This window comes from Triticum aestivum, chromosome 7B (assembly GCF_018294505.1).
Source record: "Triticum aestivum cultivar Chinese Spring chromosome 7B, IWGSC CS RefSeq v2.1, whole genome shotgun sequence".
Taxonomy (NCBI): domain Eukaryota; kingdom Viridiplantae; phylum Streptophyta; class Magnoliopsida; order Poales; family Poaceae; genus Triticum; species Triticum aestivum.
Window position 1 is genome coordinate 581,902,345 of NC_057813.1, and position 15,195 is coordinate 581,917,539.

The 15,195-nt window shown below is 46.1% G+C and overlaps 1 protein-coding gene across 1 annotated transcript; it reads right to left on the reverse strand.

The window, feature by feature from the left end:
* Positions 1–12,025: 12,025 nt before the first annotated feature.
* Positions 12,026–14,798, reverse strand: LOC123159743 (uncharacterized). The gene is made up of 3 exons (XM_044577561.1): positions 13,553–14,798; positions 13,321–13,467; positions 12,026–12,641 (listed from the first exon to the last, which is right to left on the reverse strand). The coding sequence occupies exons 1-3, from the start codon at positions 14,465–14,467 to the stop codon at positions 12,294–12,296; spliced, it is 1,410 nt and encodes a 469-aa protein (XP_044433496.1). The 5' UTR covers positions 14,468–14,798; the 3' UTR covers positions 12,026–12,293.
* Between the last annotated feature and the right edge of the window lie 397 nt (positions 14,799–15,195).

The following is a 15,195-nucleotide window of genomic DNA, read 5'->3' on the forward strand; positions in this document are numbered from 1 at the left end:
TCAACTAGGTCGTGTCCGATCATCACGTGAGACGGACTAGTTATCATCGGTGAACATCTTCATGTTGATCGTATCTTCTATACGACTCATGCTCGACCTTTCGGTCCTCCGTGTTCCGAGGCCATGTCTGTACATGCTAGGCTCGTCAAGTCAACCTAAGTGTATTGCGTGTGTAAATCTGGCTTACACCTGTTGTATTCGAACGTTAGGATCTATCACACCCGATCATAACGTGGTGCTTCGAAACAACAAACCTTCACAACGGTGCACAGTTAGGGGGAACACTTTTCTTGAAACTATTTCGAGGGATCATCTTATTTAAGCTACCTCCGTTCTAAGCAAATAAGATGTAAAACATGATAAACATCACATGCAATCAAATAGTGACATGATATGGCCAATATCATATTGCTCCTTTGATCTCCATCTTCGGGGCGCCATGATCATCTTCGTCACCGGCATGACACCATGATCTCCATCGTCATGATCTCCATCATCGTGTCTTCATGAAGTTGTCACGCCAACGACTACTTCTACTTCTATGGCTAACGCGTTTAGCAATAAAGTAAAGTAATTTACATGGCGTTCTTCCATGACACGCAGGTCATACAAAAAATAAAGATAACTCCTATGGCTCCTGCCGGTTGTCATACTCATCGACATGCAAGTCGTGATTCCTATTACAAGAACATGATCATCTCATACATCACATATATCATTCATCACATCCTTTGGCCATATCACATCACACGGCACATGCTGCAAAAACAAGTTAGACGTCCTCTAATTGTTATTGCAAGTTTTTACGTGGCTTCTATGGGTTTCTAGCAAGAACGTTTCTTACCTACGTAAAACCACAACGTGATATGCCAATTTCTATTTACCCTTCATAAGGACCCTTTTCATCGAATCCGCTCCAACTAAAGTGGGAGAGACAGACACCCGCTAGCCACCTTATGCAACTAGTGCATGTCAGTCGGTGGAACATGTCTCACGTAAGCGTACGTGTAAGGTCGGTCCGGGCCGCTTCATCCCACGATGTCGCCGAATAAAGATAAGACTAGTAGTGGCAAGAAAATTGACAACATCTACGCCCACAACTGCTTTGTGTTCTACTCGTGCTTAGTAACTACGCATAGACCTAGCTCATGATGCCACTGTTGGGGAACGTTGCAGAAAATAAAAAAATTCTACGCTTCACCAAGATCAATCTATGGAGTCATCTAGCAATGAGAGAGGGGAGTGCATCTACATACCCTTGTAGATCGCGTGCGGAAGCGTTCAAGAGAACGGGGTTGAGGTAGTCGTACTCATCGTGATCCAAATCACCGGAGATCCTAGCGCCGAACGGACGGCACCTCCGCGTTCAACATACGTACAGTTGGGAAGACGTCTCCTCCTTCTTGATCCAGCAAGGGGGAAGGAGAGGTTGATGAAGATCCAGCAGCACGACGGCGTGGTGGTGGATGCAGCAGTGATCACGGCAGGGCTTCGCCAAGCTTCTGCGAGAGGGAGAGGTGTTGCAGGGGAGAGGGAGGCGCCAGAGACTTGGGGTGCGGCTGCCCTCCCTCCCCCCCCCTCTTTATATAGGCCCCCTAGGGGGCGCCAGCCCTAGGAGATGGGATCTCCAAGGGGGGCGGCGGCCAAGGGGGTGGCTTGCCCCCCAAGGCAAGTGGAGGCGCCCCCCACCCCTAGGGTTTCCAACCCTAGGCGCAGGGGGCCCAAGGGGGGACGCACCAGCCCACCAGGGGCTGGTTTCCCTCCCCACTTCAGCCCATGGGGCCCTCCGGGATATGTGGCCCCACCCGGTGGACCCCCGGGACCCTTCCGGTGGTCCCGGTACAATACCGGTGACTCCCGAAACTTTCCCGATGGCCGAAACTGCACTTCCTATATATAAATCTTCACCTACGGACCATTTCGGAACTCCTCGTGACATCCGAGATCTCATCCGGAACTCCGAACAACTTTCGGGTTACTGCATACTCATATCTCTACAACCCTAGCGTCACCGAACCTTAAGTGTGTAGACCCTACGGGTTCAGGAGACATGCAGACATGACCGAGACGCCTCTCCGGTCAATAACCAACAGCAGGATCTGGATACCCATGTTGGCTCCCACATGCTCCTCGATGATCTCATCGGATGAACCACGATGTTGAGGATTCAATCAATCCCGTATACAATTCCCTTTGTCAATCGGTACGTTACTTGCCCGAGACTCAATCGTCGGTATCCCAATACCTCGTTCAATCTCGTTACCGGCAAGTCACTTTACTCGTACCGTAATGCATGATCCCGTGACCAAACACTTGGTCACATTGAGCTCATTATGATGATGCATTACCGAGTGGGCCCAGAGATACCTCTCCATCATACGGAGTGACAAATCCCAGTCTCGATTCGCGCCAACCCAACAGACACTTTCGGAGATATCTGTAGTGCACCTTTATAGTCACCCAGTTACGTTGTGACGTTTGGCACACCCAAAGCACTCCTACGGTATCCGGGAGTTGCACAATCTCATGGTCTAAGGTAATCATACTTGACATTTGGAAAAGCTCTAGCGAAATGAACTACATGATCTTTGTGCTATGCTTAGGATTGGGTCTTGTCCATCACATCATTCTCCTAATGATGTGATCCCGTTATCAATGACATCCAATGTCCATAGTCAGGAAACCATGACTATCTGTTGATCAACGAGCTAGTCAACTAGAGGCTCACTAGGGACTTGTTGTGGTCTATGTATTCACACATGTATTACGATTTCCGGATAATACAATTATAGCATGAACAATAGACAATTATCATGAACAAAGAAATATAATAATAACCATTTTATTATTGCCTCTAGGGCATATTTCCAACAGCGATGGCACTGCAAGAATCGCTCTGGCTATTGCTTGAGCGGATGCGACGACACTGCGGTAATCAGTCACTCGCTGCGGGAATCCGATGCTGAGGGAACCTGTTGTGCCGACACTATAGGGATCCTAAAATTTCCCGCCTAATTTCCTCTGTTCTCGCTTATTTTCTCGCCATCATTTATCGTCTGAGTCTATAAAAGGAGACACCGAGGCTCTCGTCTAGCCATCCTCGAAATCACCGTTGCGCAAAGTGTGTAACACATTTTTCCAGTCGGTATGAGTTTGCCTTGTTCGGATCAAAGCATTAGGCCGAGGAAAATGAAGAATGCAAGTTTGCCTCCGGGGGTGGTAGTCCTGCGGTGTTGGTGTGGCGATCTTTGCAAGGTGAAGGAGGTGACGGATTTTTCAGATTGGTTGGGCATGAAGTTTTTCATGTGCACCAATTATGAGGAAGATCCTACCGTAGCTATTTCAGAGTACGACAAGCCTCCGGTATGCTTTAACCATCATGAATAGATATTGTTGGTATTTTGATTGATTCTTTAATTACATTCTTGTTTCTTGTTGTAGTCTCCTCCGCCTCTGTGCATGTACTATCGTTGGATTGACACGGAGATGCCGGCTTGGGCAGTGACTGAGATTCGTGAAAGAAGTCGCCGTGCGTGGAATAGTTTCTTTGCGGAAGAGCGATGCGAGAAGGCGGAAGTTGAGGAGAAAGCAGAGCAAGAGAGAGAGTTAAAAGAATACTATGCGGAGCAACACCGTTTTTTCAGGATTTAGGAAAGAAAAACAGGGAAGAGGCTCGTCGCATGGAGGAGCAGGAACGACAGCGAAAGGAGGCTCGTGAGGCGTAGAGGCAGAGAAAGAAAGAAAGGGCTCGTGAGGCCAAGGCAGCAGAAGAAGCTGGCGGTGGAAAAGGAAAATATCCACGCTAGACTCAGTAGATTCCTGTGGTAGTATTTTAAATTTCGCAATCATTTGTATCTTTATTTCTGCACTTTAATGTAGCATTATTTTAGGAGTTAAATGTAGCTTTATTCCTACGATGTATCTTATTTTCAGTTGTACCGTGTCGTAATGGAAAAAAATATAGTTTTAGAATAAAGTAGTGGCATTTTCTTTCCCTCCACTAATATCGAACATCGTGCAACAACAACAAAATGAAATTAAGATAGAACATAATGCCCTACAATAAGAGAGTACAAACTAATAATGCAAGTACATCTGAATTAAACGGTAGAACTGGAATATAGCTTAAAAACTACATGAAGGCATCATCGTCGTCCTCCGTCGATGCAGAACTCTTGCCCTTCGAGGATGCAGAACTCTTACCCTTGGACGATGCAGAACTCTTGCTCTTCGAGGATGCAGTACTCTTTCCCTTATACGATGCAGAACTCTTGCCCTTTGACGATGCAGAACCCGGAAGTGGCGGCATGAAGATATCATCTTCATCCTCGCTCTCCTCAGTCCATAAAAATGGATGCTCTTCTGCAGTCCTTCTGAAAGTTTCACTCTTCGACTCCACTACATTCTTCCACCTTGCATGCAACCTAAGAAGTTCTTTACGTACCTCCTCATAGGTCCTTTCAGGCCACCCAGCCTACGTAATTGGTGAGCCAACTCATTCATAGGTTCCATACAAGTTCTTGAATATATTTTCCTTCGCACGCCTAGCCTTGCTGTAGCTGACGGGGAAGCCAATCTGATCTTCTGCATCTTTTTGCAAAGCCCTAACACTAATGTTGAGACTTCCCTGCACAATCGTTTCCATCACCTGTGCAACATATCTTGCCGTCACATTGCAGTGATTTGAAAGAGTCCCAGTTTGCTCACAGCTATGCTGCATTATTTTTGTGATATGCCATGACTGACATACCCCAGACTTCAGTCTACCGAGAACTCTTCCACGGCAACCTTTCGCGGTGTGGATGCATATGACCTTCAACTCTTTTTTTATCAGACTGCTTCACTTTATGCTAGCGGTGGAGGGCGATTGCATACCTATTAATTGCTTGGTAAGCAGACTTCTTGTCTGGGAAAACCTGCCCAACCTCTAGGCTCCCTGCTTCTAGGCCAGAAACAGAGTGAAATTCATTTGTCATGTCATCTTCTTCTTCGCTTGACTCGGAAGACGCGGAAGAGTGATCGTCATCATCGAGCGTCTCCGACAATCCCTCCATGTGTTCACTCATGTCAACGGCCGCAGAGCAATATCCTGTGTTATACACAGGCTGGTCGCCCGTCGGTTCCGATGGGCTGATGCTAGGGGCTGATGTGATGGCCAACTCGACCTCACCGCCCCTGCTACTGCATCCGGCAACATTAGTGACTGAAATGAACTCCACATACACCATCCGCTGACCAAACACTGGGTTATTGGGATTGCTTGCAAACCTCATGTACGACCCCCACGACTGATCACTTGTGACAGGCCGCAAACCCCAACGGGCAGCTGTCCCATCTTTTGCTCCGTCAGCGACAAAGGCCTCCAATGTCATTTTTTTTCCTGCATCCCTGGGCCAAACACCGCTCGGATGCACCTCTGACAGCTGCGTAATCCACGTTCACCATGTCTCTAACTACAACTGTAGTCGACTCGCACAAGGACACATCCACCCCGAAAGGACAGTCCCGTAAGACGTTCCCATAGTACACTACTAAATTTTCCATAGTACCTAACCAAAATACATGTTTACATTTCAAACAATTAGTAACTGAACATTTAGTTGTAGTTCGATGACAACATTTACATATCAGATGACTAAAATAATAATCGTATTTTCGTTACAAATATTTGTTTTGTTTTTAGAATCATTTTCTTAGACTTTCCGGGGTTGTTTGGTTAACGGGTATTTAGAGATTTTTTTTCTCAAACTCGTCTACGAGCGTCACAAACTAAAACTCTTTTTGCTTTTCTCTAACTACCCCAAAAATATCCTAAATTGATTCTCATAACATGCAAAAACTGAGCTTTTGGAAAAACGACTATTAGTAAAAACTAATTTTCTTACAACAGGTTATGACAAAACCCATGGTAATTACTCGCTATCCAAACAACCACTAAACATAATAGTACGATAATAACATTTTAATATCATATGAGTAAAACATTTAATTTCTTTCGGCTTTATATAATTTTTTTATATCATACGATAACAATCATTTATTTACAAATAATCATATTTGCAGCGGCATGCACATTATTCACAATAGTACATCAATACAAAAAATATTAATAAAATTATAGCGTCATTTTATACCTTAGCTCTAATATGGATGTGCTTGCGAATGCAATTAAGCGTCAAAATAGTTCCAATAAATATCCGTCACCAGTATTATATGAACGGAGTCAACCTATTATCACATTAACATCAATATTACACACGGATTTTTCTTCCTGCTAACAAAAGTATGAAAATAGCACTTGCATGTATGTGGTTATCACCTCAAAAGGGACAGAGAAAATGGAAACACATCATTAAGTACATTAGCACCTAATCTTAACATATAAAATTTAGATTATTGCGACATAACAAAGTAGACCTACGGTTTCCTAGCTGTAGACTTATTAATAAACATACCACATAAAATAACATACCACATGAAATAATATACCACATGCAATGAACAATTATAGTACAATTTTTTCTTAATTACCATATTAAGATTTACCGCATGTCAATACTAATGGACGCACCTAACATTGATACAACATCTTCAACCTACTATTTAAAAAAATAGTATAAATGCTACATCTGTCGTCTGAAATTATTTCTAACCTCTAAGCACTACCATCCGAATAAACCAAATGCTAATAACGAGCTAAAGGACAAACTAATTATCACCCTGCATGCACAAATAAATAAATGTATTGCAAAGCTCATACCTTGATCTTCAACTTCGTAGTTCACTTCGCTACACAAATCCTACTCCTGAAGCACTAAATGACTCCAAAAAGTGATGAAATAATACCTAACACAACAGAGAACACATAGTTATGAACTAAACAAAAAGAGTACAAACTTCATGCATGTGAACCAAATCAACAAAAATGGATAGATCTTACCTTCGTCTATCTTTTCTTCAACTTCAGCATATTCAAAATCCAACTCTAAAACGCCCTAAATCACGAGTGAAAATGCGTAATGAGTTTTGCTTTCTCTTTGTTCTTACACGCAGAGAGTAGAAGAGGAGGCCAGAGTGTGCTTGCGCACGGAGCATACGCATACTATATAAAGGAGGAGCATCCTTGTAGTGTCGGCACAACAGTTCCCACAGTGTGTGAGTGATTCCCGCAGTGTCGTCATATCCGCTGAGGCAAAAGAAGGAAAAGCCGGAGTGATTCCCGGGCAGCAGCATCGCCAAATCAGTGCAAAGCCCCGCTGAGTGTCGATACTAAGTGTCAAAATTCACACATTCCCGCGTGTGGGAATGAGGGTTGTCTGCATCGGAATCAGCGCCGTCAGCGCATGCGTTGTTGGGCATGCAGGAAGATGCCGCCAGCAGCAGTGGCGGCAGGGCCCGCACCTCGCCTTCCGTGCAGCAGTCAGCGAGCACCAGCAGCAGCTGTCGGCAAGGGTGGCGGCGAGGCCCGCGACGGGGCCCGCGCGCAGCAGGGCCTGTTGCCCAGCCAGCGACTCCGCCAGGGGTGGCCGCCTCCGACGGTGGCGGCAGGGCTCACCTGGCCCGCCCCGTTTCGTCGCGGCGCGCTGCACTGTGCAGAAGCCGTTCGGCTGGGTGGCCGCCTCTGGCGGTGGCGGCAGGGCCCGCCGCCTCCTGGCGTGGCGGCAGGTGCCACGTGTCACCTGCCGCGCCTGCCGCCACCGCTGAGGGGGTCCTTTTTGTCAATTTGATCCATAGATAGTCTTTTTTGTCAATTCATCTCGGCAGGGGGTCCTTTTGGACAAAAAATCGGGTCGGGCGCCGTGGTAAAGGAAAATGATGGTGGCTCTGTTGGCTCCCTTCTTCATCGCTTTCAAATGCGGCTTAGACATTTTCTATCTTGTCCAGAGGAGTGCAAGGCGGTGGCAGCAACTCCTGAATTGGTCGAGGCACTATGGATTTACATATTTTATCATCACTTCACCATTGTCTTTGCGATATGTCATTCTACAGCCATGTCAAGAACTTGGGACCTTTCCTTTTCAATCAAGTACGCCATCTCATCCGGATTGTACTTCAAAATGGCATGCAAATCTATATATATATACCTACTAATAAAGTATGAAGTGTTTCTGCCCGTCCATCGTCCTACGTTTTATGAAAGCCCCTGATATTTTTTTTAAATAACCTGCGGTCCAGTATTAAGTCCTTCTCCTTTCTCTCTATCTGTTGGGCTTCGGCCCAATTTCTGTAGCCACTGTCGCGCGCACTAGACTACTTGCCACTTCTTATAGGATTGCTGAAAGAAGGTGAGTAATTGCAGAAATTTGATGATCTGTATACAGAATCAAGACATGCCACTGTAGATGTTTTCTTGAAGGCAGCTAGTTACTTGGATTGCACAAATCAACAAGTACCCCCACAGATACCATAAGAACTAAGGTTATTCTTAATTAAGTAGCTCACCAGATCACTTCAAGATTTTTTTCCCACATGAAAATAATAACCTTGAAGTTCAAATATTCTATTGAAACTCCTTTTCTATGTATGAATCTCACGAGACAACTTCCAGTAGACCTCAAAATAGATTTTCGCCCCGCTTTATATATAAAGCAACGAACCGAAGCGAACTATTCTTTCACCTTTTACTTCCAGTAGACTTGGCCAATGGAAATCTCAAATTCCTTAGCATGTAAGCTCTTGGTCATGTATTCTATTCGTAACTCAGCGTATTTTTTTCTGAAGTTTTATGCCTAATTTCCAAACATTTTTTGTCAAGAGTAAGAATGTAACTGTTGAGAACTTGACATAAATGGTTCCTTGCTGCAGCAGAGTGGTATCAATATTACCATAGAAGTAGACGTTGTTTGAATATTCTTGATTATTTGTATTATGTTAATAGCTCTATGATCTGTTCTTAATTGGGACTCCTTACTCCTTGGCTCCCTGTAAATTGTACAAAAGGTAATTTATCTGAATCTTACGGTCTTTTAGTTTGTTCTGAGCCTCTGAGTTTCATCAGTTTCACTTCTAAACGTGATATTTCTATGCTAATTGTCATTTGAAAGGCATGATTTATGGTACCTTTTCTTCGTTGGTTTACATTTATTGGATGTCTCAATGTTGTTCTATCTGCATATGTGCAATCGGATTTACAAAACCACACTAGTAGAAAAAGGGCCTAATGTGGATCACATTAGTCCCGGTTTTTAACTGAACCGGCATTAGGCACAAGCAAAGCAATTTATGATGTTATAAATAAAGCAAGCATCTTCTGTTTATCAAGGTTGCAGTTTCTTAGTTGTTGTTAGTTACCAGATGTGTTAGAACAACACACACACTTATGTAATTTTGCCCTGCCTTTCTGATTTCTGAATTGAAACGAGCATGTGCATGGGTTTCTTGAGAGGCTCAAGTAGTCGCGCTTCGAGCTTGATGTCCCGCGACCCAGTTCCTTGAACCGGCTAACCCTTATTGATTTTGTATGTCCTAAACTGACTCTCATGACCAAGTTCCTCAACCCATCCGACCCTCACAGGCATGTTGTGCAGTGCCTCAACTCATTGCATTGTGATTGAACACATTTAGACAGATAGGGATTAGGTGAATACCGCCAATATCGGCGTGGGTGGTGAGGAAGAAAAGCGACGACCTGGAGTCAATTGCATAAAACTATCACATTTCTGGCTAGGTTTGCAGAAAACTACCAAGTCATTAATCCGTTGCAAAAAATACTGCATTATCACTAAACTTCTTGCAAAAAGCACTGATTAGATGATTTGGCCCATTTAATCACTTTTTGACAGATAGGACCGGGTTGTAAGAAGCTGACTTGGCAAAAAAAATGTCATACACACCCCTGAATCTTAAAAGGAAAAAAGCAATCCGATCCTTCCTTTGGACAGCTCCCGGCGCCGACGACAGTGTACCCGGCGGTGGGTCGTGAACGCGGCAACCAGCCAACCACGATGCCTACCCCACCGTGACGTGCTTGATACGGCGGCGGCAGCCGGTCTGGCGCGGAGCTGATGGTCCCGGAGTTCCACCTCAAGGCATTGCACGCCATCCTGGCCGCGCGCACGCCTTGGCCGATCGCGTCCGCGCCGACGTTGGAGTCGGTGACGGTGCGAAGGCGGGACGGGTGGTTCCACCGGCCGCTGCACGCACCACTCACGGCGGAGCACATCTCGGAGCCGGACCTCGGGGAGCCGGTCGTGGTGAACGTGTACCTGGCCCCGTCGGCCTTCGGCAGGGAGGAGGAGGTGGTGGAGAGGTGGACGGTGGTGTGCGAGCCCTGGGCGCCGGAGGAGAGGGTGGTCGCCGAGGCGGGGGAAGGGCTGGCCGTCAACAGGGCGTACAAGCGCTGCATCACTCTGCTCAGGTCGCTCTACACCACGCTCCGCCTACTTCCGGCGTACCACGTCTTCCGCACGCTTTGCGTGTCCGGCCAGGGGTAAAACTACGAGATGGGCTACCGCGCCAGCTTCTTCGCGGCCCTCTTCTCCCGCACCGACGAGGCGGCCATGGGGAAGAGGGAAGCTAGGCTCGCCGGGAAGGGTGCAGGGGAGGCTGAAGGATTGGTGGGGATCTGATTGCTTTTTCATTTTAAGATTCAGGGTTGTGTATGACATTTGTTTGCCAAGTCAGCTTCTTGCAACCCGGTCCTACCTGTCAGAAAGTGATTAAACGGGCCAAATCATCTGATCAGTGCTTTTTGCAAGAAGTTTAGTGATAATGCAGTGCTTTTTGCAATAGAATAACGACTTGGTGGTTTTCTGCAAACCTAGCCACAAATGTGGTAGTTTTATGCAATTGACTCGACGACATGGGTCGGGCGCCGTGTTAAAATAGAGGACGTGGACTTGTGAGGGAGTCTTGATCCATGCTTATTGTCTTAGGGGCATGCGATACTTCTTTTTTTTCTCCGGTTACAACGCATGGGTAATTTTCCTAGTAAAACCAAAGGGGTCGCACAATATTAGGCTATTGGGCAAAAAAAAAACAAGAGGTTAAGCGTACCGTGGTTGAACGCCAAGCATGGTGCGTCGGTTTTCACTTGAATCACCTGTGTCTCTCTCGAGCAGCTTGGACCTCGAACATCTCGTGGGGCTTGTTCGGCAAAGCTCCCGCTATCAAGAGTTCAAGACCATCGCGTCAGCAGCCACGCGCTGCTGCTTGACCTTGACGATCCTGCTGACCAATTTGTTTGGCCGGCATACGCAGTTTGAACCGGTGGCAGCTGCCCCTTTCTCTTCGACACGAGCTTTTAATCTGATAGAAAAAAAGAAGATATCAGTATGCGTACATGCATACTTTAAGCGCTACTCCCTCCGTTCCGAAATAGATGACTCAACTTTGTACTAACTTTAGTAAAAAATTAACATAAAATTGGGTCATCTATTTTGGAACAGAGGGAGTAGTTCAGGGAAATCGTGTTAGTATGCTACTGAAATCGATCTGTGACCTGGCTCCATGCACGGGAGCTGGACGGACTATTTATCTGTTGCAAGCCATCGACCTTAATGCCTACCATACAGTGGTACTTATAATTTGGTCAAGCTTTTTTTTTTACGTATTTAGTGAAGCTTTCTAATTAAACTTGGAAACTAACAGCTGCTGATTCTGAACCGCACCTTAGACTGTCCTTAGCTGCTGGTTCTAGCCATTTTTTTCTCCCCTGTAATAGTGTAAACCTCAGATCATCTCAGAGATTTTTCTTGGTTGGCGCATGTTGGCACATTGATGCGCTAAAAGTTTCCAGGAGGCGTGCAAAAAAACGCATTTGGCCAGCTTCCATGAGCTCCATGGAGTACTTTCTTTCTTGTTCGGTGGATGCTCAAGGTTTGCCAAAGGCAATTCACATCCTGAAAAGAGAACGGCTCTGGCAGTCCTCCAGGCACGAAATCAGCATACAATAGGCAAATTCTCAGTAGTTGTGCACAAATATTTTCTCTACACCCTCGCCTCAGTCAACCTGGCTTCCAAATCGCTGCTTCAGTCAGATGTTGATATTGACAAGAGAAATTCAGAAGGCAAGTCACGTTCTGAGCCTAGAAATTCAGACGCATTCACGAAAGAGAGAGCCTCAAGAAGTCAAGAATTTGAACCATGCCAAAGAACGAATATGGGTAATTACTCCGTAAATTGGACAAAAACAAAAACATCCGTCCAGATTGCAGTAATCTACACTGCGAGGTGCACGCCAATCAAGTATTCTCTGGCTATCAATAACTGAACTTAAAATTACGACTGCCTGCACCTCGTACAGTCGTCGCTCTAGCAGCTTTATGAGATTTATCATCCCTTCACCATATCCATCAGCAGATTACTATCTCCACGGACGAGGAAGATCCATGTGTGAGTTGCTCCTTAATCCGATGCCTGCTGGCTTCATCCGCCTGGGATCTTCTTCTCCGGGACTCAAGGTCGATGGCATCGCACCCATTGCATGGGCTTCTACCATGCAACTCGATTCTTTTCAAGCCCACGGCATGTTCCATGACAAGCCTTATATAGTTTGTCACCTTGTCTTCATCCTCGAACCCAAACATTATAAATAACTTCAGGTTCAGGTGCTTCAAACCCTTGGATGGTTCCCACACAATGTTAGTCTTCTCGGCATTGTCCTTAGACACTTTGACAAATGGGTGTTGAGTTCGAGATAACTTCATGTATGGAGATGGAAAGTAAACACCACATGTTAGAATTAAACTTGCCACCAAATCATGCAGGACAATGTAACAACAATTGCAATTTAATATCTTAGTCACTTAAAATATTGAAATACGCTCAATAATACTCCCTCCGTCCCACAATGTAGCTTGCAAAAACGTCTTACATTGTGGGACGGAAGGAGTAGTATTTAAGTTTAGGCCCATGTAGAGTTTTTGGATGAATCAGCATGAGTTGAGTCCCAGATAAAGTAAGACATGCGAATGTGCTTCAGGGATTTATATGAAATTACAGCTGCTCACATGTTTTCTTTCCAACAAGATACTTTGCAATAAGGAATTTTAATAGAGGGATGTGTGCACCAAACGATGCAGAGGCCAGTCCTTTCCTCCTTCCGAAAAAATAAGGAGGGGTTTTCGGAGAAATCTAATATGCAAAGGATTCAGCAGAATTTTTTTGTCTACATGGCATTGTCTCGCTACAAAATACTTATAATGACACATATACGCAATACTATTAATATTTGTGATAGATCAGAGTTGGTGAGCCGTGAGTGATTGAAAATTAGTTTAACTTCCTGCTATGTTATTAATGCTGAATATTCCGGAAATATGTGAGTCGCATCAAGACTAAGGTGTGGATTAAATCTAAAAAGGTAAAGTAATGACATACTCTGAATTTCTGCAGGGCAGGTGCAACTTCAAGGATAAACAAGGTCCAGCTCAGGTCACACTCCGAAAAGATATTGTAAAGCGCCAAACTATTCAGGTTGTTGAATATAGAAGTGAGCTCCTTCGGGTGTTCTGGTTTAATCCAATTCTGCAGCAAGAACAAGAATAGAATAGAGAGCTGACAGTAGTAGAAAGGATAAAATGTGATAGTGGATACAGAGAAATTAACTTACCATTTGACAGCCATAATTGAGATACAGTTTAGACAGGTTTGTGGCACTCCTTGAAAAGCACTCGCTCAGCGCAAATGGCACTTGCGATGCCTTGGCCTGAGAACCGAGTTCCACTTTGTAAAGCTCAGGAACATAGCCGAAGCGCACCAGAGGGTTTTTGCGGCTCCAACACCAGAATGTCCTGAGCTTAGGGACAGAGATAAGCTCGATCAGTGCGCAACGAAATCTGGTGAACCAAAGATTCTCAAGCCCGGCATGCGGCGTTTCGATCTTGAGCGCAGAGTGTCGGTCAACCAGCCTGCAGGATCTCAACTTGAGGTCCTTGAGCTTATCACAACCACGAATGAGGTCTGCGACATCGGAATCCCCAAATGCGAGGTCCTGTAGTGTAAGAAACGTGAGCCACCCGAAGGCGACAGGGTGGGCGCTGGAGAATGACATGAACTGCTTCCCTAACTCTGTGAGCAGCTGGGTTGTGCGTCTAGTGCCGTCCCTGCATCGGGAGCATATGTCAAACTGGAAGCATTTGGTGTGGCCGCGGCTGACGACGTCCTCAACGGCGCGGCCGATGGAGCTCAGGTGAGGGGCCGACACGCAGAAGGTGAGGGCGAGGGTCTCGATGACACGAGGGCTCTTGCCGGCGGCCGGAGAAGGACACACGGACAGCAGCCTGCACGCCGCGTCCTCGAACGCGTCCATGCCCTCGAACAGCGTGGCGCGGTGGAAGTGGCCGGCGTTGAGGTGCAGGCGCGAGAGACGGTAGGGGAGGTGCTGCCACCGCGCCGAGAGCGCGCCGGCGCGGACCGCGTCGCGCAGGTCGAGGCGCTCGAGGATCCCGAGGAGGAGGTCGTCGTGGAGCGCGCCGATTCTGTCCCCATCTCGGCCGACGTTGAGCTTGAGCGGCGGCGGCCCCATGGTCGGGATCCGGAGGCCGATTGATCGACTGAAACCCTAGAATCGATGGCTGAGATGCGCCCTCAGCCGCGGCTCCTGGGTCTGGAGGGGACGGGGAGCGCCAAGCTCGATCGGCCCGACTCCCACCTCCTCCTCCTCCTCCTCTTCGATCCCCCTCCGGCGCGCCGCCGCTAGTCGCGCATGGCTCGCTTGGACTTGGTGCTCGCTTACTTGGATCTGACTGTATTTGACTGATTCGTGCAATCGTGCTGTACAAGTGGATTGTACAGGATGGGGAACACGCGAGCACGGAGGAGCAGAAGAAAGCTCACCCAAGGGTACTTTTTTCTTGTGTTTGGAGTAAATTTTGTTCATATCATGATCAGGCACCACACGCTCGTGATTTTGTACATATGTTTTCAGTAGAAATTTGGAATGTTTTTTAGCTTATTTGAGTGTCTCATTTTTTTCTTCAGAAAGGACCTTTGGTTTTTTTCTCGCCGTTAATTTCTGGCCTGCCCTGCATTTCCTTCTTGGATTCGCCACTGCCTTTACATATACCGAGTTCTTATTTGTTTAAGTTCATTGGTTGTGTATCTTTTTTGGTTGTGTTGTATCATTTTCTCGTTGAGGGCGGTGACTCTTATAACTCTAGAAATTTGTACTTTATTCTTCTTTTTTTTCTTCTTCTAAATGCTTAAGAAAAATGAAAGGCATTGACAATTGGTGGCTAATTGTAAGACTCGAAA